At 34.1% G+C, this 20,216-nt stretch overlaps 2 protein-coding genes across 2 annotated transcripts; both read right to left on the bottom strand.

Moving 5' to 3' along the window:
• Positions 1-106: 106 nt before the first annotated feature.
• On the bottom strand, positions 107-9,064 carry LOC113395213 (glutamate receptor ionotropic, kainate 2-like). Its single transcript, XM_026632778.2, has 16 exons — positions 9,043-9,064; positions 8,076-8,171; positions 7,442-7,585; positions 7,108-7,217; positions 6,320-6,476; positions 5,927-6,135; positions 5,345-5,530; positions 4,769-4,921; positions 4,081-4,518; positions 3,460-3,683; positions 3,228-3,365; positions 2,860-3,058; positions 2,200-2,431; positions 1,806-1,918; positions 904-1,062; positions 107-355 (listed from the first exon to the last, which is right to left on the bottom strand). The coding sequence occupies exons 1-16, from the start codon at positions 9,047-9,049 to the stop codon at positions 173-175; spliced, it is 2,748 nt and encodes a 915-aa protein (XP_026488563.2). The 5' UTR covers positions 9,050-9,064; the 3' UTR covers positions 107-172.
• A 3,558-nt stretch (positions 9,065-12,622) lies between these two features.
• On the bottom strand, positions 12,623-19,928 carry LOC113395215 (apolipoprotein D-like). The gene is made up of 6 exons (XM_026632780.2): positions 19,706-19,928; positions 17,919-18,073; positions 16,144-16,211; positions 15,278-15,429; positions 13,367-13,544; positions 12,623-12,949 (listed from the first exon to the last, which is right to left on the bottom strand). Exons 1-6 carry the CDS (start codon positions 19,820-19,822, stop codon positions 12,816-12,818), a joined length of 804 nt encoding a protein of 267 aa, XP_026488565.1. The 5' UTR covers positions 19,823-19,928; the 3' UTR covers positions 12,623-12,815.
• Between the last annotated feature and the right edge of the window lie 288 nt (positions 19,929-20,216).

Raw genomic sequence — 20,216 nt, 5'->3', positions numbered from 1 at the left:
ACGAACCGACAAGAATATCCCTAACGCGTATCCAAACAGACGAGACTGCACAAAACACTACAATCTGGTTATAAAGTCCCTGTTGTTAAAATAAAACTAATTCAAATACACAGGTGTATAATATACGTTATGTTAAATTAGGAGTTACTTCTTGGCTTAAACATTTAGCATCCTATTTATTAAACACTTCGAGGTGGAACAAATCGACTGCCGAACGGAGTACTGATGACGCTCGTGAAGCGATGTTCGAGCCAGAGGCAGTAGACGATGACCTAGAGTGCTGGACAGGCTTTTCCGTCTCCCAAAAACTTAAGGCGAAGGCTAACTCCGCCCAGAACGCTTCTGATGGTGTCATCTGTAATGACAAGGCAGGGTCAAAGATTTTTTGTGGAGATAACTTACAAAACGGTGACAGTATAATTTACAGATCGCTAATGGCCTACCTTACAAATGCGTACAATATTCAATATAAAATCTAAATGTATAGAAAATATCAATAGCACTAATGGTTTAATAGTAATATTATTGAATGAATAAATCAGACCACTATCAGAGTACCCATCGGCTAGAAAAACTTCAATTACTTTCATGCTGGGTGTCCAGGAATTCCTTGACGGATGAGTATCATTTATCAATCAATAAGGCTTAAAGTTTTCGTTTGAAAGTATTAAGTTCCGATGTAGTTCGTCTGTGTTTTGGCAGTTTATTATAAATCAGGGGAGCCGCACTTCGCTTGTTATTTAACTTGATTTTTATACTTTCGTACAGGACAAAAGTAAGAAGTTAATTAAACAATATAAAATTAAATCCTTTAGTACAGTGTTATTGAATCTTTTCTGTCCAAAAACATAAGAAATATTTTCTGTTTCACAACATAAAATAATATAACGGTGGTTTCATAACCTTCTGCTCCACGGCGACGTCCCTGATATGCCAGAGGAATTCGAAACCTCCCATTGCAGCTGCCATCCCGCAACCTATTCCCAAGACAACGAAAACTCCGCCTACGTTATCGACTCCCAATTCGCCCGCGCTCGTGCCCTCTTCACTGGCTTCTTCAGACTAAAAAATAAAGACTCCTTTATATTTACCTTCTTCGTTGCTTAATATACACACATAATAACAATATCATGTCTTTATAAATTTGTCTGTCCGAGATCGATCTCTTATCGCAAAGATAAGATTTACTCTATTTTTATGAAGATGCCTTTAATTTCATTATTATTTGTAGCTACACAATAAGAAAATTCTATTCTATATTTACAACTACACTGTAGTATGAAACGTGATATGCGACGGATTTATAAGTCGATATCAAATCGTGGTCTGTGATATATTTATATAGTATTTATGTACGTCCATTATCCCATCGATCTACATAGATATATTATATAATAAATAAATATTAGACAACATCACATACATTACTCTGATCCCAGTGTAAGCTAAAGCACTTGTGTTATGGAAAATCAGATGTAACGACGGTACCACAAACACCCACACCCAAGACTAAATAGAAAACTAATGAACTTTCCTAAATCTAGTCGTCCGGGAATCGAACCGGGGATCTCGGAGTGGCGTACCCAAGAACACCGGTGTACACACTACTCGACCACGGAGGTCCCGGGTTCGATTATATAGACGTAAACTTCCAAACCACTGTTACTTGGTCGAATCCTATGCCTAAAGAATGTTTGGAAGAGATCGCTTTTTAGACCTTGTAAATCTTTCCTAATTTTAGTTATAACTGTTTTTTTTGTAATAGATTCGTATACAATAAAAAATATTGTATTGTTAATATTTACAGCACAAGCTTCTTCGTCTGTAAGTTTCCACCAACGGTTTTTCAGTTCTACTAACTTCCCACTCTCTGCCAGTTTCAACACTGCATTGTCCACTGCTGTACGATATGACGCAACTAAAATATAACACAAAGTATGTTATTCAATTACTATACAATTCATATTTAATTAAGATTTAAGGGCTGGTTCATTTTTTGCCTTAAGGATCGGAATTGCACTCAAAAAAACAATAGAAAATACATACCTGTTTATTGATTACTTCAATATTCCAAAAAAATTATATTTAATTTTTAAATTTCTTTTGGACTAATATGAAAGATTCAGACGCTTGTTTTGAATTAAGGAGGTTACGAATGAAGATTCTTTAAAATTGGAAATGTGTTTAAAAATAACTTACAGAACGGCATGGCGATGCCATATCCTTTCGAGTCGAGCAGACCGCCGACTTGCATCAGGTCGCAATGTCTTTCCAGCTGGTATTCAATGGCCGTGGACTCCATCAAGTATGCGTACGATCGCTTACTCTTCAACACCCTATCTACTCCTTCATCATTATTTTTAACGAAGACCGATGGTCGTGCGGACTCCATAGCCGCCCACATTCTTTGGTATATAGAGACATTTGAACGCTACGAATATAATGAAAAATAAACAATACTATCTTAAAAAGTAAAAAAATAACAATAATTTTCTTCACAGAATATCGGCCACAACTGTATTTTTTGAAGACAGCAAACTATATTATTCGACGGCTATTATAGTTTCGTAAATGTGCGCAAACACAGAGATGTAGTCTGCATAACCTAAATCTAATAGTAGTCTATGAATGTAACAATGTCAAATTCATAACAAGAGCGTTACTGAGATGTCCCAGATAGTAAGCTCAATAGATTATCGAACCGGGCCGTGATAATACACGTGCTGTATAAGCCACGAGACAGCTTATGTATTATAATTATATTTCAAAGCATGATACATCTTCAAGCTTATTAAACGAGTCTGATATTAACACGGTACCAATGTCTTATTATCTTAAGATGGAGATGAAAATACATACCTTAAAAAATGAAGAGGTGGAACCTCCTTTCAAGGTCCCGTACTTGATCTTAGTTTGCATCGCTAAGTCCTCCGCGCTCTTGATGGAGTCATCCATAGCTGCATTCGTAAGGAAAGCAGCAAGGTTGGCCGTATAAGACGAACACATGATGAGAGCGAAAAACCACCACATTCCACAGACCCAACGTGTCGAATAACCTCTAAGATCAATCAAAAATGTATGCATATAAAAATACAATATTAAGGTGCAATTAAATTATTATTAATTATTTTAAATTTCGAAACTTTTTCATGATATTCCATTAAGAGTTACTATACAATATTATATACTGAACAATATAAACAAGTTTATTAACTGATTACCCTTACTTCGGCAAAATGTCAGAACCTTGTGTCATAATAGATCCAACAGTCAGCCAGCAGGAATTTTTAATATGCCAAATATTTTCCAACTCCTCGGGTGATTTGTCGCATGGATGAGGATTCTCCCAATCATTTGGAGCAAGCCTGTTATTTAAATGGTAAACTTATCATTAATATATCAAAGATAATATTGAAAAAAAAATTAATATTAGTAAAATTGATGAAATAACCTTGATACCTGGCTAAAATATGTAATAAAAGTGACACCATCAGGTATGCTGCAGCCATGTAAATCCAGACATCGACAGAAAATGGCTTAAGAAAAGAAAACAATTCCGGCTCTGGAGGCGTGGGCTTCGAATACAAGATACTGATTCCCAGAGTCATGAACGGTGTTGTAAAGTCCACTGCGGCTCTTCGTTCATATGTTATAGTCAGATCACAAATAGCTAAATCTGCTTTCTAGAAATAATAATTTATGTAGGTATTGAAATATATGACGTTTTTTGTACGTAAATTCAGTGTTGGGCCACTTTTATTAATATGAGATGAGATTAAATATGAAATGGGTAATTACGAAAAAAAAATGGCGGTTAGGTAAGTATGAAGGAAACACAAAAAATATGGGAAAAATAAAGAAGCACATACTGCGCCAACCGTAAATAATTATAACAAATAATTGAAGAGCGAGACAATTAACATGATGATGATTATGAATTAATGTTTGACGTCATGGATTGGTCAATCAAAAACAAATATCGGCGTGGGATATTCAAATAGATGATTATGAAAAATAGATGTTCATCACGATACGTGGTGGTGTGTGCGTTTACCGTGTTTTTAAACTAATATTACAAACCCTTTCCAAAAGATGACCAATCAGACCGTCCCATTTTCTGGTATCTTTATTATACGAGCCGTACAAGTTTCCCGGTACAATTTCAAATTCGTAATTTAAATGCAAGGTTTCTTTTAATATTTCGTGTATGAGATCTTTTGAGTATCCTTCGTAACGATCATTTCCAGTTAAAACTTCGCCCTCCTCTGGTACCTTTTCAACTAAATATGGAGCTCCAATACGTGATACAACTCGGAATGTTTTATTCTGCCATTTTTCGGCTAAAAGATCTGACACTTCGTTTGCAGTTCGAAAGGGAATGAACCCAGACTCGGCCGTCCATTTTGCAATACTATTAAAACCACTATTGGATAGTTCCATTATTTCAACATTGAAATTGGTTCTTTCGCCCGTCGTGTTGTCAATAGTTATGAAACCAGTGATGCCTGTTATTGGATTCTAAAATAAAAAATAAATTAAATTTGAAATTCCATAAAGACCATTAATACAAAATTAGAACTAACTATGAGAACAATATAGCTTAATTATATAATTTAAATTTTAGTTTAAACTGACAAATTTTGCACGGTCTGTCTCTATTGTATTTATAAATGTAGTTTTTCTCATAATTTTAAGGCTATGTCTTATTATTTAAGATATCCAATCATCGTCTGTATGTTACAAGTTTATATCGTATAGATTATATTACCGTAAGCAAGTGGTTATGGAATTCCTCTCCCACTTCCCACTTCGTATCCGAGTTGCACTCAATTCCTTGGGCTTCTATTTTGAATCCATCCGGTGCACTTTCTATAGCATCAGTTAGAAGCCTCGCTGCATCACTAGCCAAAGCTGCTTCGACCTAAAAGTTTGTAACTTTTCAGAAACTTGTGATTTTGTAAAAAGATTTTTCTTGAAGGTAGATAGACTGACAAATTTGTCACCTGGGGGTTAGTGTAGTAGTGTGTAAGTCACTATTTCCCATGGATAGTGGTACTGTAAAACATATTAACCATTCTTTATAGTGTGGCAGTGCATTATCGAGCTAGGGAACATGAACACTCGTGCCTGTGTTACATTGCCTCACTTGCATTTCTGATCGGAACACCACAATATTTAATATTGCTATTTAGCGGTAGAATCTGTTATAGGTACTCTACTCGTATTTGTCATTATAACTTTGGTCAATGTCGACTGTATATAATATAATAACTATTTACGTTTTATTCTAAGAAACGAGAATGTAATATACTTGGATAATTAATCAGTTTTAAACGAAACTTACAGTAATTTCATGTGTCTGTCTCGGAATTTTAACATCAGAAGATGTCCTCGCCTTCCAATCAGCGAGATATGATCTTGTCCTCGAATCTGAATGGTCAAATATCCTCAAACAAGTGACGTTTGACAGTCCGTGTCTTAATTCTTGCAGATCTAACGTGTGTGCATCCAGTGACATAAGTATGTAACTCTGGATTATTACATTTTTTTTTAATAATTAGTACTTTTAAACAAACGAAAAATCAGAGATTAGTTACTTTTTACGAAAATTTTGCGCTTAAGGATAATTTAATCAATGCATTATTTATTAAATGTAAATTGAATATTTATGTAGGCTTTAGCGGCGTGTAAGTACATAAAGAAAATATAGCAATAGTATTTTTAAAAAAATTATTAAAATAATCAATCAATAATATTTAACTTTTCTAAATTTTGAAGAGAAACTTTTTAAGCGGCGATACGTTAATTAGTGGAGTGGAGTGAAGCAAGAGAAAGAGAGCCACAGATTTTAAGAAGTTTCACTTCTAACAATGCACCTGCGGCGCAATTGTTAGAAGTGTTATATTGTAGTTAAATATAATCTCACCATGTAATCCTCAAAGAACTTAACTTCGAATGCTTGTCTCAAATATTCTAAGATCCTGTCGGATGGGCAATCAATAACTACCCTGGTCACTCCATATGCCTTCAGGGACTTCAATAGTTGGCGATTATCTTCACCGGGTTTTAACCTACGCACCAACCACTTATGGTCAGGTTCAGCGTGTTTGAAAATTTCTTGTAATCTCATGAGTCCTGCAATATATAACATATCAAGATATTATCTGTAGAAGAGCGTTTTTAATTATTTAGAAATACTTAAGCCTTTATTCCATGTAAATATTTCTTCAATTCGTGATACAGGTTTCTACGGCAGTAGGAAATAATATAAGATTTTTGTACGTTACAAAATAGCTGATATGAAAAATAGATTAAGTACCTTGATCATCATCGTACAGTAGAGTATAACTTTTCCAATCGTTGTCCTTTATAAAAAGTGCGACCGCTTTCGACAGGGCGACGGCCTCGGGATACAAGTTAATGCCTGGTGGGGAAGGACGTTCCAAGCCCCTTACCGGAGTTGGCCGCCATACTGCCTAGAATATTTTTAACGGTCTGTTTAGTGTGTTTGATGTGACTATTAAAAAATACAACAGCTCAAGTCATTATGATGCCGGTTTTGGCCAGCACGGATTTCCTCAAAGGGAAATTAGCTATCTACGTCAATCAGAAAAACTGTAATCTGTCTACACTATTTCATCAACCCTTAATAAACTAAATGTGTTGTATGAATGTTAATAATATAATTCTGGCACGAGAGACGATAGAGATAACCGTTCTGTTTTTATATCTTTGCACAAATTCAATAAGACTCACACGACATAAATTATACTTTAATAATACCTACAAAACGAGCAACCTTTACAGTAATCGCAATCGCAAATCATTGTTTCCTCTTGGGAAATGGGTTGGTATGATACCAAGCCATTTTCTAGACCAGACGTTAACTCTAGAACTTGGGCGCGCTCATTAATCAAATCAAAAAGCTCGCTTCTCCGGCTTCTTTCACGAAAGCGAGAAGAAAGATGATACGCTTAAAAAAAAACACTCACAGAAGTATTGACAAAGTTTTGGAATAGATATCTGTACACGAGGCAAACAAAGAAACAGACTTTTTTTATATAGAGATCTAAAAAATATTCTTCGGGCATGATAAATTATTCTCACTTGAATATGAGGTACATTAGCTGCTCGGCAATGCGCTTCCACAGCATCAGCGGATGTGGGATCAGTCGGTCCGAAGATGGCAACAACACCAGACGCTAGCAGCTTACAAGCTGTCAAAACAATGATACCAAAATTAACGTCATTTAATTTAGAATTACCAGAGACCGAGCCATTTTCCGAAACACTTACCAAAGTAACAATACTGAAAGCTCATTGGTCGCTTAGGTCGTCATTTGCTGTTATCGACCAATGATCATTCAGAAAAAAGTGAAATAATTAAATCTGAATTTAAATCGCTTTTCATAATATTAGAATCAAAGGTTTGATTACTTACAGGCTTTCGATGCCGCAAAGCTGTCACCGAAGGGAGTGTAAATAATTTTCATAACGAAATTGTAATGTTCACTTTCTATCGATGCTCGGGCGAGTGCGGATGCAAAGGCAATTTCAGTAACGGTATTTGGTGGCAATATTACACCTACGGAATAATACAAAATAAATTAATACACAAATGAAATTTAAATAATCAATTGTTTCCATTATGGATTCTTGAAAAAATGGCGAACGGCGGTCAGCAGCAAATGTCATCGCAAGTATTTACGGAAATTTGGAAGTAAATTTAAAGTAAAGCAGTTAAGTGAAATTATGTTGTATTATAAATAAAGATATATAACATGCATATATAACAAGCAAGAATGTTTTAGTTCATGATATAGGAAGGCTAATAGTTAAACGCCTGAAATAAAAAATGAAAAGAACATAATATTTAAAAAGAAGTAAGTCTTAGGATTGTTAATTACTCCTTCTGCCATTGGAATTAAATTTACATTTAATTATATGATTTAATTTGAGAAAAAGAGTACTTATATTTTTTCCTCGATTTAAACCTCACGTCGATTAAAAATGAAGTAAATTGTGATTATATGTTAGATATAAAATAATAAAATTACATCTGTATCCATTCTTACCGATGTTAATGGTGGTTTTTAGGGTTTCGAATTTCCGGAACGCACATTTAATCTTCCCAAACACCAAGAGAAATAACACGAAAATGAAACGAAGACCTGAAATACACATTCAATGGTCCTTCAAATTGTTTGAACGTATACAATTTATATATGCTTACTTATTAACATTGCTCAGTATTGTATAAGTGAGATTCCTCCTTAAAAAAAATTATGGGTTGGAGCTTATTACTATAATAATTAACTCTTTACACTTTAATGTAATTCAAAGTTATTTAAGTTACATTACATTTTTTTATTACATTAGCAGCCTGTAGATTTCCCACTGCTGGGCTAAGGCATCCTCTCCCTTTGAGGGGAAGTTTTGGAGCATATTCCACTATGCTGCTCCAATGCGTATTGGTGGAATACACGTGGCAGAATTTTATTGAAATTAGACACATGCAGGTTTCCTCACGATGTTTTCCTTCACCGCCGAGCGCGAATGAATTATGAACACAAATTAAGCACATGAAAATTCCGTGGTGCTTGCCTGGGTTTGAACCCGAAATCATCGGTTGCATGCACGCGTTCTAACCACTGGGCCATCACGGTTCTTATATTATTAAATTTAGTTATTTATTATTTAAGTTAGTTTTAATATAAATCCAAAACACATTATTTAAAATGTAGAATGCGTTTTAATATTTTATTAATAAAAATATGGATAATTTTGTAACATAGTTAGGTACATCAAATCATCAAAAATAGGCAATTTTATTTAATTTCATACATTATATTTATGAAATGAAAACCAAGCTGGTTGCACATATTATTTTGCGAGAAGTTTTTCAGAGTCGTGGATCGTGGTCAAATATATATATAAATAATCTAACACATAAAACTCGAATCTAAGTTATATATAACTGATGATATATCACAAAACATAGTTGAATTTTAATCAAAACTAACATAAATACTCATCACTCACCCCGCATTATGTTCAACCTGAACTACGCCAACATCAAAGATTTTATCAACATTAAAGATCAAAAATAAATTAATCACATCACCACTGTCACATAAGCACAGGGTTAACTTAATATGTAATACTAATTGAACATATAAAGTTTTCCATTGGTAATATTTATTTTAAACTGGATCTTGATCGTTACAACGACTGGGCTAGAGAACTGACACCCAGCCAGCGATCCTAGCCAAACTGTCTCATACGTTTGACACACACATTATCGCTTAGCCAACTGTTTATCACCTATTAATATTGAACTATAAATATATACATATATATATATCTCTCAAATATATTACCGGCTAATTGTAACAGCCGTCAGTTTGTAATAAATTACGATGGTGCATACTGTTTTTAATATAACAGGCCGATTTCAGTTAAATTATTAACACACTAATCGAACCTACGAGTAAAACTGTCGAAATGTTTTGTGTTTTATTGTAAATTAAGTAAATAAATAAATAAATATAAACATTGAACAACATCACATACATTATCTCTGATCCTAATCTAAGTAGCTAAAGCACTTGTGTTATGGAAAATCAGAAGTAACCACGGTACCACAAACACCCAGACCCAAGACAACATAGAACTTATGAACTTCTTCTACATACATCGACTCGGCCGGGAATCGAACCCGGGACCTCGGAGTGGCGTATTATGAAAACCGGTGTACACACTACTCGACCACGGAGGTCGTCAAATAATAGCTCCGTTCATAGTAATAGTATTATTTAACGGTTTCATACATATGTACATATTAGTGGTAGGTGGTGGTGTATATATGTCCGAGATTAATATATATAAACTATTACATTGATCATTAAGGGGGCTCATATTACACAGGTGCTTTTTTATTATTATTTTTTGGAGAAAGTTTTTATAGGTCCATTTTGCTGTAACTCGCCACTGAATGACGCTCTGGCGGTTCAAATTCTATACCGTCCAATGATAATTGGTACATAACAGGTAGTTCTACTGGATTTTACTAATCGTATGTGATACCTACAGCTCTGTTATTTTCTTCAATTAAACAAATCTTTTTTCCGTGCCTGAAGTACTTATATTTTTTATTGATTTTACTTTTGAAGTTTTTCATAAAAATTAGAGAAGTTCTTTTGAATTCAATCAACGAAATCAATTAACAATTAAACGTTAAAAACATACTTTAAGCTATAGTCCTCAGTAATAGCCAGTAATTGTCTTACTGCTGAACTCAGAAACTTTCCCATCTCGATTCTCCAATGCGGGCTATATGTGGCAGATGCTGTTCCGACAGGTTTTGTGGCGATAATATCCTTCACCACCGAACACGAGATGAACTATTATATAAATAAAAACAGCAGTACTGGTCCGAGCGTAAGCCAAAGTATATCAGTTAACATTCAACTATGGTCTGGTTTCATGGCATATAATTATATGAAATTTCGTATAAAAGTTTGTGATACAATTACATACAATTGAATGTACACAAAACCATTCTAAACTACTCGAATCCATAATAATAGTGTGTAATAGAAAGTATATTTAAAAATCATTTCGACAAAGCATCACTTAAAGACCAGATAAATGTCAACAATTTTCAAGGAATTACTCCTATTTTGCGGTCCAGTTCAGCGTTCAGCTTATGCGAGTACTGGAAATAGCAATAACCAAAAGAGTAAAAAAACATGTGATTTTGGTAATCAATTGGCTTGAGGCAGAAGTTGAACCTTATCCGATGGTAAAATCAAAATATACTTTAGAAGAACTGACAAAACAATTGCAGTAGTCGCCCTTTTCCGATAATTTTATAATAGTTATGTTAGTTAATAAAGCTTTTTATATCGATATTGTTTAAAAAAAAATTTAAAAGTCCGATGCTCTGCAATTTTACTGACATATATTAACTTAGGTATTCATATTATGTTCCAGATATAAAAGTCATATCAATGATTAGCGATTAAAAAAAAAACACTTATTCGAAAATCGAAGTCCTTTCCTTTCATAAATATTCCCTTAATGTAGACCCAAACAAGATGTCATTAAAGTTTAGTAGAGCGAGCAGGTGAGCCGAGTGAGCCATGGTCATTGGACTAGTTGGCCGCGCTCCAGAAGTGCAAGAAGTGCAGTTATTATTAGTAGTTAAGCATACACGCTACAAGTAACTTTCCCTAGATTGTATAACATGAATGCTTCTATTGAATAAATATTGCGATACATTTTGTGAGTGTAATGCGCCACCAACCTCGGGAACTAAGATGTTATGTCCCTTGTGTCTGTAGTTACACTGGCTCACTCCCCCTTCAAACCGGACATAACAATACCAAGTATTGCTGGTTGGCGGCAGAATATCTGATGAGTTGGTGGTGGTGGTGGTGATAGTCCCAGACAGGGTTTGCACAAAGCCCTACCACCGAGTTAGTGACTTGTGTTTACACTCTCCGAAGAATAAGCTATAAAGGCAAGTCTAATGTTCGTTGTGTCGATGCTCTAAATCTAAACTGTGAAATTTGGATTGATTTCACCAATGAGTTTTCTAGCTTAATTTTTTTATATAAAATAGTTATTCGGACGGGCAATTAGGCCACCTAATGGTAAGTGGTCACCTCAGGCGCCGTAAGAAATACTTACCAGGCCTTACATCGCCAATACGCCGCAAATCTTGCCAAACATATCAAAAATAGAATAAAGAATTAGCGTTTATATATTTTTGTGGTGCAAAAGGAAGGCAATGTTTTACTAATAAAATTCCTATAAAATTTATTTGGCGTAGAATTAGGAAGGACCGTGTTTATAAAAGTCAAAATATTTAAGAATTTCGTTATGAAACAAATGGCATATTATAATGGAAGTTCGTCCAATCAGCGTCTGTATAATTATACAAACGTCTTTTTAACGATTGTTACACTTGATTTTTCAACAAGAGTTCCTTAGTCACAATTGAATTCATTCGGAAGTTAATTTAAGATCGTATTCAAAATTTGTATCGGACAGACGAACAAGAGCCCCACATTACGGATTTAAGTCCGAGTAAGCTTTATGCGTTTCTATTTGATTTATTTGATTATACATATAATGTAATATAATTCATCTTGCGGTCGGCAGTCGAGGAAACATGCATGTGCCGGCTGAATTGATTCCATATCTGTATACACTGAGCCGCATCAGAAGAACGTGGTGGAATAAGCTCTAAATGTTCGTCTGAAAACACATTGTTCAGTCGGACATGTACGGGCAGTTACTTCAGTCAGCAATCCACTCATTCCCGATTAGTTTTTCCTGCGGACCACTTTAAAAAAGAGCCCAAACTCATGTCCCCTGTATAGCAAATAGCGGTAATAACATCCTTATAAATAAAATGCTGTCCGTTAATATAAACATACCTCGAGAGTAGCTTGACTAAATTAATTGTAAAATGTACATTCTCATCCAAAAACGTTTTCTGGAAAAACATGCAAGAAATTCATATAAAATTTCATGAGAATAATAAATAAATAATTATTAAAATGAAGTTTTATTTGTAGTTGTATTTATTTATAGTGTATATTAAACTAATAAATAAAAGAAATAATTATTTAATGACTTTAATATGTTATGACATTACATTATTGTAATCTTCGTTAGTTAAAATTATCTTAATTAATTTCATTTGGCACAACAGAGCATTTAAATGCAAGGATATCGACGAGTGCGTAACACACACAGACGTAAAAAAAGTTTTAAATGTTTATGACAATTGTAAATTGATAGTTTTATGGTAGCCATTCGGCGTCTGCGTCCAATGAGCGCAAGGGCTGACTCGGCGGCTCAGTTAGGTCCTCTTTGCTACTGGCTACTTTTTTGTAGACCTTTTTACCAGCTTCCACTACATATTCGACACCGTCAGCTGAAATAAAAATAAACTCAAGTAAACTTACGAGCAATAAATCGACCAGTGAAATATTCTGTTTATTAATACTTGCTATAATTCTGGTACAAAACGAATTACGTTGATTATTATCTAAATTATTGGCAAAGCGTTAATCATGTAAAGATTATATGAGTCTATAATATTATTACAAATTATTAAGATAAGATGCACCATAGGCACGGAAAAGATGTCTATGGCGATACTTTAACAAAAAAAGTGGATGTCTATGGGCACTATTTCATTTCCATATTAATAAAGAGATAATAATTGTTGTAGGAAAGAAATACAGCTGCATTCTACCTTTCCATGAAGTCATGACAAATTGTATATTCATACAAAGCTATTATTTAGTTATAATTTGTAATTCTTCATGCAAATAAATTATATAATTACCAATGACTCCACCAGTTTTTCTAACCGCTTCGCCGATATTGTGCGAAGAAAACGTATTCGGGTCGATGTTTATGTTGACTCCCTCCGTGCTACCGTCGGGGTGCTTCGGGCAATCCGTCTGCGATATGATGGACAAGTCGTACGGGTCCACGCCGAAAGATGCCAGCTTTGAACGCGTCTGCGAAAAATTAAACAAACGTTATTACCATGTCAAGTACTATCAGTGAACGCGACACTAACTATGTGAGTCTGAACTAAATCCAACCTCGATTACGCTTGGTTATCGTATGTTTTGAATCTATTCGGAAAGAAACACCGAACTGAGAATACCAGCGCAAAAATAGAGTAGATTTTAGTTTATCATTTAAATGGACTTAGAGATGTTCGTTTTACTCCCAAAGTGTATTGTAGTTCCCACTAATATTGTAAATGTATGACTATATGTATGTCTGTTACGCTTGCAAGACTAAACAACGGAAATGAATTGAATAAGATTTGGTATGAAGTGAGCTGGTACTTCAAGAAAGGGTATTGTCTACTTTTATGCCTTACACGAACGAACCCCTGAAACACGAGCGTGGTCACGGGCGGTAACTAGCCATCTATAAAATCGTCAGTTTTATAATAACATTTAGCCAAAAAAATGTTTTTTGATGATTTTTTTAACCAAAATATTCTTCATCCAACTAGGCTCATAAAAAATAAACCGTCATGTTGTCAACTTCACTAATGTTTTCTAACTAACTTCTTATTTTAACGTAATTAAAGATATTTTTTAAGTTATCTTTGCAGGTAATAATAATTTTAAATAATAGTCCAGATAAAATGATGAATGCAAAGATTAAATCTTGTTGATTGGACCAGGAATCTTCGCGAGTGTACGAAGAACAGCTCAAAGCTTCATTACAATCAACACTTTGATCTATTAAGATAACCGACTGATATAGACAAAGAAAATCCAATAAAATAATCAAAATATACTTTATACAAGCACTTTTGAGTCGTCATTTTAGAAACTATATTAAGCAAAGCTACCACCGGTTAGGAATAAAGATTCTATCGAGAAGAACCGGCAAGGAACTTAATAGTTACATTATTGTTTATGTCAAATAACGTCGATAAACACTGGATAAGAAAAAAAGCAATTACAGGCTTAATTGGTATAACCCTGACAGAACTAGTTATAAAGATTAACTGGTTGCTACAGGATATACCCTCTTATCTAATAAAAGTGGGAGCTGTACGTACAGACATCGCACCGGATGTGAGAAAGACACAAGTATTATTAAACAAACTAATTTTTGAGACCAAGACCATTAGTATAAAATAGACCAAGATCATTAGTATGAATAGATGCTATGCTCTTAAGTCTAAAACACTTTTTTTATGATTGTATTAGTTGGTTGCTTTTGTGCAAACACGTTTTGACTGATTCGACCAGAAATCAGCTCTTATTATAATTGTTGTATTGAAAACCAAATTTATAACAGGCACAAGGGACATAACTTATTTTCCCAAAATGAAAGGCAATAATTATGTAAAAAATTTCTTACAACGCCAATATCAAAACATTGATTTGTTGGAAGATAAAATAGGAATATTAATAAACCAGATCCTAACATAGATATAACTTGTTTCATATATTTATGAAACAAATATATCATATGAAAGACCTCAATAAGGTCAATCCATTTAAAAGTTACAGGAACACTAACAAGAGGCATTTACAGACAAACCAACCAGTATAATATAAAAAAGACCAGTTGATCCGACGACTTCATCCGGAAGAAATTTATAAAACTTTCCCTATTGCTCACAAACCATCGCGCCCCTATTTACCCCCTAGAGGAGTGAATAAAAAAAATAGCTCATGTCCTTCTCCGGGACTCAAAATATGAACAAATCACTTACCTTGTCAACAAACATCTTATCCAGTTCCTTAGTTCGTGAGAGAATCGTCGCGGAATGACGGTTAGCGAACGCCAGCTTCTGACATGTAAATATTGCGGCGTATGTTGTGTAGTCGGCCGCCATTACCGTGTAGCTCGCGGAGCCCGCAACACCTGACACGCACGATCATATAAATACATAAATATTTGTATCTATAAGCTGTATATGTTATTAGCTCATCATTAGTGGTAGTAGATCTTTTACTTTTTCCACGGTAGAAACCTTCAGAAGCTACCCGGGTCTCGGATGGGTCACGTTATGTGAGATTCCAAACCGTTAAAACCACTAAGATAGCAGTCTTCGACCCAGACCGGAGAGGCTACGGGATCGTGCCAATATAACACATTCAACTACTCGTGATTCGTAGTGGTCACAGATCTGTACTATCTAATACACTTTTAATTCTACTGCTCGTCCACCGTTAATTATCCATACTTGCTCTATTCCGGTGCTAATATTTCACAAGTGAATTCATAGAGAATCGTACTGCAGAATTAAGTTAAACTACTCATTAAGTATCATATCCGTAGGCCGTATAACCCACTGCTGGACCTGATATGGAGAGTAACTTGGAGCATTTGCTGTCACGATGTATCCAATATGGTTTCGGTTTTTTGGGACATGTGGAAATCTTAATGGAACCGAACTGTATTTGAACCGAACATCAGCTGAGATCTAAGTTTCCTCCGCAGGACCATCTCGGCTCTTAACGGTTGCATTTGCATCTGTGTGGCTCCTACATACACAGCTCTGTACCTTAACCAAAGTATTTTTGGTACATTTGGATGATGATAATGAAGAATATGAATGAAACAACAAATACTCACTCAGGGGAAATTGTACTTTCATTCGTGCGGGCACTGCTTTATCGGGAACCGTTAATATACCGGTATACCTACAGACAAAATTTAAATAATACAATCACATGAGTCAATAACTAAAACAAAAAAGGCCTGAATTCCTTTTAAACTTTTTAGCAATAAGGAAACATTATTAATGATGATTCGGTTAAAACAATTCCCAAGGCAGTAACGCAAAGCCTTATGGTAATATTTAAAAGCGTTATACAGCAGTATTATTGGCTTGATGACTAGTTTTCCATCTGCGTTAAATTTAAAATAAATAATGCAAAGTACAGCCGCTGCAACTAAATTCGTCACACGCTAAAGCGCTCAGACGCTTATACTTCCTTATTGAATTATACTATTATAGATTTTGTCCTTAACTAATTAACTAATTGTTTTTTTTTTTAATATTATTTATTCATATTCTATTCCTAGAAACAACAGTACTGCCTGTTGTGTGAATGTTTACTAGGGTAAATGGACAGGACGATTCATGTGTGTTGCAAATTTTTTGTTGATTGTTTGAGCAGTTTGTGCGTAATAAACAGACGGACAGAGCAACTTTCTTCTTCATACTTCGTTAACATTTTAAACCCTCAATCTAAAGTCTTTTAAAACCTTGATGAGCTTTGTAGACAGGAAAAAAATAACTATGACGATGTGAACAGTGTAATATACAGTAAATAATGTAGTTTTGAATACTCAAAAAACCCTACCCAATGTTAGAAAGCAAAATTATAATATATCTTTAAATGGTGGCCGTCTTAACGTAGCCGATACTACGGTTTTTTTGGGAATAGCATTGGATTCCAAACTTCAGTGGAGTCCTCGTTTATCATCCCTGACAGGAAGACTCAGCTCCGCAGCATGCGCGGCTAGAAAAGTTAGACAACTAACTGATATCGATACCGCTCGTCTAGTATATTTTGGTTATTGTCACAGTATTATGTCATATGGCATATTACTGTGGGGTAACGCTGCAGATATTGAATCCGTTTTTATTTTACAAAAGAGAGCAATCCGGTCTATTTATAATCTTGTCACATTATATTTACAACAATATTATGTATATTCACAGTAGCATTGATCACTTTGATAAAATCAGTGATAATCATTGTATGTGCACGAGAAGTAAGGATAAGCTTAGAACGCCAAGTTTCCGACTCCGCAAAGTCAATAAATCATTCTTGGGGCAAGGTATCCACTTTTATAATAAAATTCCGCAGACATTTTTAACTTTGCCGTTTCAGAGATTCAAGTCAATTGTAAAAAATACATTGGTAAAGAAGGCATATTATTCGATACAAGATTATATTGATGATAAAAAAGCGTGGAGTTAATGCTTGTTGACTTCCAGGCAGGAGACATAACATACATATATATTTGTATTTAACTAACATGACTGTATTTTTATATGTTGAAAAAGAGTAACTACTGAGTTTCTTGCCGGCTCTTCTCGGTAGAGTCTACATTCCGAAACGGTGGTAGCTTTACTTTAAATAGTTTGTTAAATGACGATTCAAAAGTGCTTATAAAAGCCTACTTCAATAAAGTATATTTTGATTTGATTTGAGTGATTTAGCAAGAAACTTAATTAAAAAGCTTATCGTATTAAACAATTATTCGAGAATAAATTTCAAGTGATTAAAAATATTCAAGCAACATCATATAATCTCTTTTGAATGGTCTTGGAAGAATACAATATTGAATTAAACGTAAAACTCACTATCTACTTTTTCGTTAAACTTTCACAATACCTGTAATCATGTTTAAGAGGCGTCAATCCCAAAATGAAGTGCTGAGATAATTGTTCCAGTTGATAAGTGCCAGGTTCGTCGGTCTTCGTGAAGTTGTAGGTGATGCAGTGCGACGCTGTCGATGTCTTTTGAATCACATACCACAGACCCAACATCTGTAAATCGAGTAAATTGAAGCTAGATTTTATCTTTATTGTCTAATTAACATATTTTACCTTATTTATTTTAATTATTTATTAATAAACATTTCGAAAAAACGAGTTGACTAAACTGCTTCCATGGTCTACCTTCGAAGATCTTCATCGGATCCAGAAAAATATGCATTTAATAACGAATTCCAAAAAGTGAGTTCACTCGTTTCCGAACTCAATTGTACCCAGCGCAGTTGGCTACTCGGTCTTGGGAATCCTTTTTTGTATTCTTTTAATTTTCAATTCCTTGATATGATGTAAAAATATATAGCTCCATATAATGAAACACCGTTTGGTATGGTTTCTTAGTTAGTGGGTCGGGATTCCAATTAATTTTTGAATCAGGATTGAAATACTTTGTTTAAGAGATTAAGATTTGTTCTTTTTCCTTCGAGAACAGCTGCCGTAGCGGCCATTGGTCAGACATACTATCATCATCAAAAAAATAATGTAACAGTCTGTTTATGCCCACTGTTGGGTTAAAGCTTCTTCTTGTAATCCTCTTTTCATTCAACACTTGAAGATTTCCTCACGATGTTTTCGTTCATGAAAATTCAGTTGTGCTTGCCTAGATTTGAACCTTAAATCATCAAAGAAGGTTAACCTGTTCTAACCACCGGGCTTAAACAAACCTTAGATTTACGTATTTCATGCGATTTACTAATAACTCAGCTATTTTGTGCACAGCTAAGAGTTAATGGTTAATATATCTTTAATTATAATACAACACTGTTACACTTAAATACTTATTTCCACTTTAATTTTACTTCCAAAATTCCGATAACAATTTCGTCGTCGTTCAAAACGCCATTTTTACGCAAATCCATAGTGACTATCATGGATAAATATACCTCTCGACCAATGATATCGTGTCAATTTGTTGTCAAATGTTGTTTATATGGCTTTTTTCCTGTTATGGTTGAAATGGAGTAAATATACATTCCAAGTTAGCATTGATATCTAAGATTGTTTTTAAACAATATTGTAATAAAGATCATATTCGAATAAACTGTTTTTATCAATGCCATGACACTGCGGGTCAAGTTCCTTTATTGTAAATATATATGTTACGTATATGTTGTTATGTATGTTAAACAATTCTCTTATCTCTTCTTCTTTATACGATGAAATAATATTGTTCTATAATAACTCATAAACATACTACGATTAGGTACTTTGATAATAAGTGTAATTATTTTCCCTAGTTATCAAAATAACAATAGTTTCAATATTATCTAGATAAACTGTTACAATTTAATATATTTAAATAATACATATGTTGTGTTATTTTATACATATTAAAAACGTTTTGGATTTGGTAGTAAGAACTTTAATTATTTCCAAATACAAAAATATTTACATCGAAATATTTATACAAGGTCCTAAAGAACTACCGATACTCAATATAATTTCTACAGTATTTTAATTGTTCAAAGTACCTTAATAGTTAAAACCTCATTTAATAACATTCATAAGATGATATACAAATTAAACATTATTAATTTAACTATTAACAAATAGCACACTATCTTAATAGTAAATAATTCCTTATTATATTAGAGTACAGTACTATTCTGAGATAAAAAATAAGATCACCTGGTTCATGTCAAATCCAGGCATCGGTTCAACCGCTGGACAGGCTCCCAAGTGATACGTATGGGAGAATACATTGTCACTAAACGCCAATAACACTAAAACAGTTAGTTTAAACATATTCACTGTATGAACTTATTCAGTAAGTAGACTTCGTCTCAGACGTGCGACACGAACGCTTTAACAGACTGAACTGACCTGTTGGACGACTTGAGGACAATTTTATTCGTTTGATCGGAGATACCACTGTCCGTTTATAGTTACCAATAACGTACTATAGTATAGTAATAAATAGACACATTTCAGATATAAATTGACTTTCCTGTAGAATATGTCTTTATTTATATGTATTTATATGAATAATTCAATTTAAGTAATAATTGTTTGTATACGATCTAACATAGGTTTGAAGATTTTGTTTTAATTAAAATAGAGGACCATACATACCACTTTGTGGTAGAGCCTTATAAGCCCATCTGGGTACCATCCAATTATCATGTACCACCGCCAAATC

The sequence above is a fragment of the Vanessa tameamea genome, chromosome 21 (assembly GCF_037043105.1).
Source record: "Vanessa tameamea isolate UH-Manoa-2023 chromosome 21, ilVanTame1 primary haplotype, whole genome shotgun sequence".
NCBI lineage: Eukaryota > Metazoa > Arthropoda > Insecta > Lepidoptera > Nymphalidae > Vanessa > Vanessa tameamea.
Note: the sequence above shows the minus strand (reverse complement) of the source record. Positions and strands in the feature narration are given on the sequence as shown.

Coding starts and splice junctions, on each gene's coding strand:
- LOC113395213 (XM_026632778.2), bottom strand. Junction 3,059..3,227: donor GGTTCTGACATTTTGCCGAA/GTAAGGGTAATC, acceptor GATTGATCTTAG/AGGTTATTCGACACGTTGGG. Junction 1,063..1,805: donor CAGACGAAGAAGCTTGTGCT/GTAAATATTAAC, acceptor TTTATTTTTTAG/TCTGAAGAAGCCAGTGAAGA.
- LOC113395215 (XM_026632780.2), bottom strand. CDS start 19,822: ATGTTTAAACTAACTGTTTTAGTGTTATTGGCGTTTAGTGACAATGTA. Junction 16,212..17,918: donor CCTCTTAAACATGATTACAG/GTATTGTGAAAG, acceptor TTTTGTCTGTAG/GTATACCGGTATATTAACGG. Junction 15,430..16,143: donor GAAAGTACAATTTCCCCTGA/GTGAGTATTTGT, acceptor CGTGCGTGTCAG/GTGTTGCGGGCTCCGCGAGC.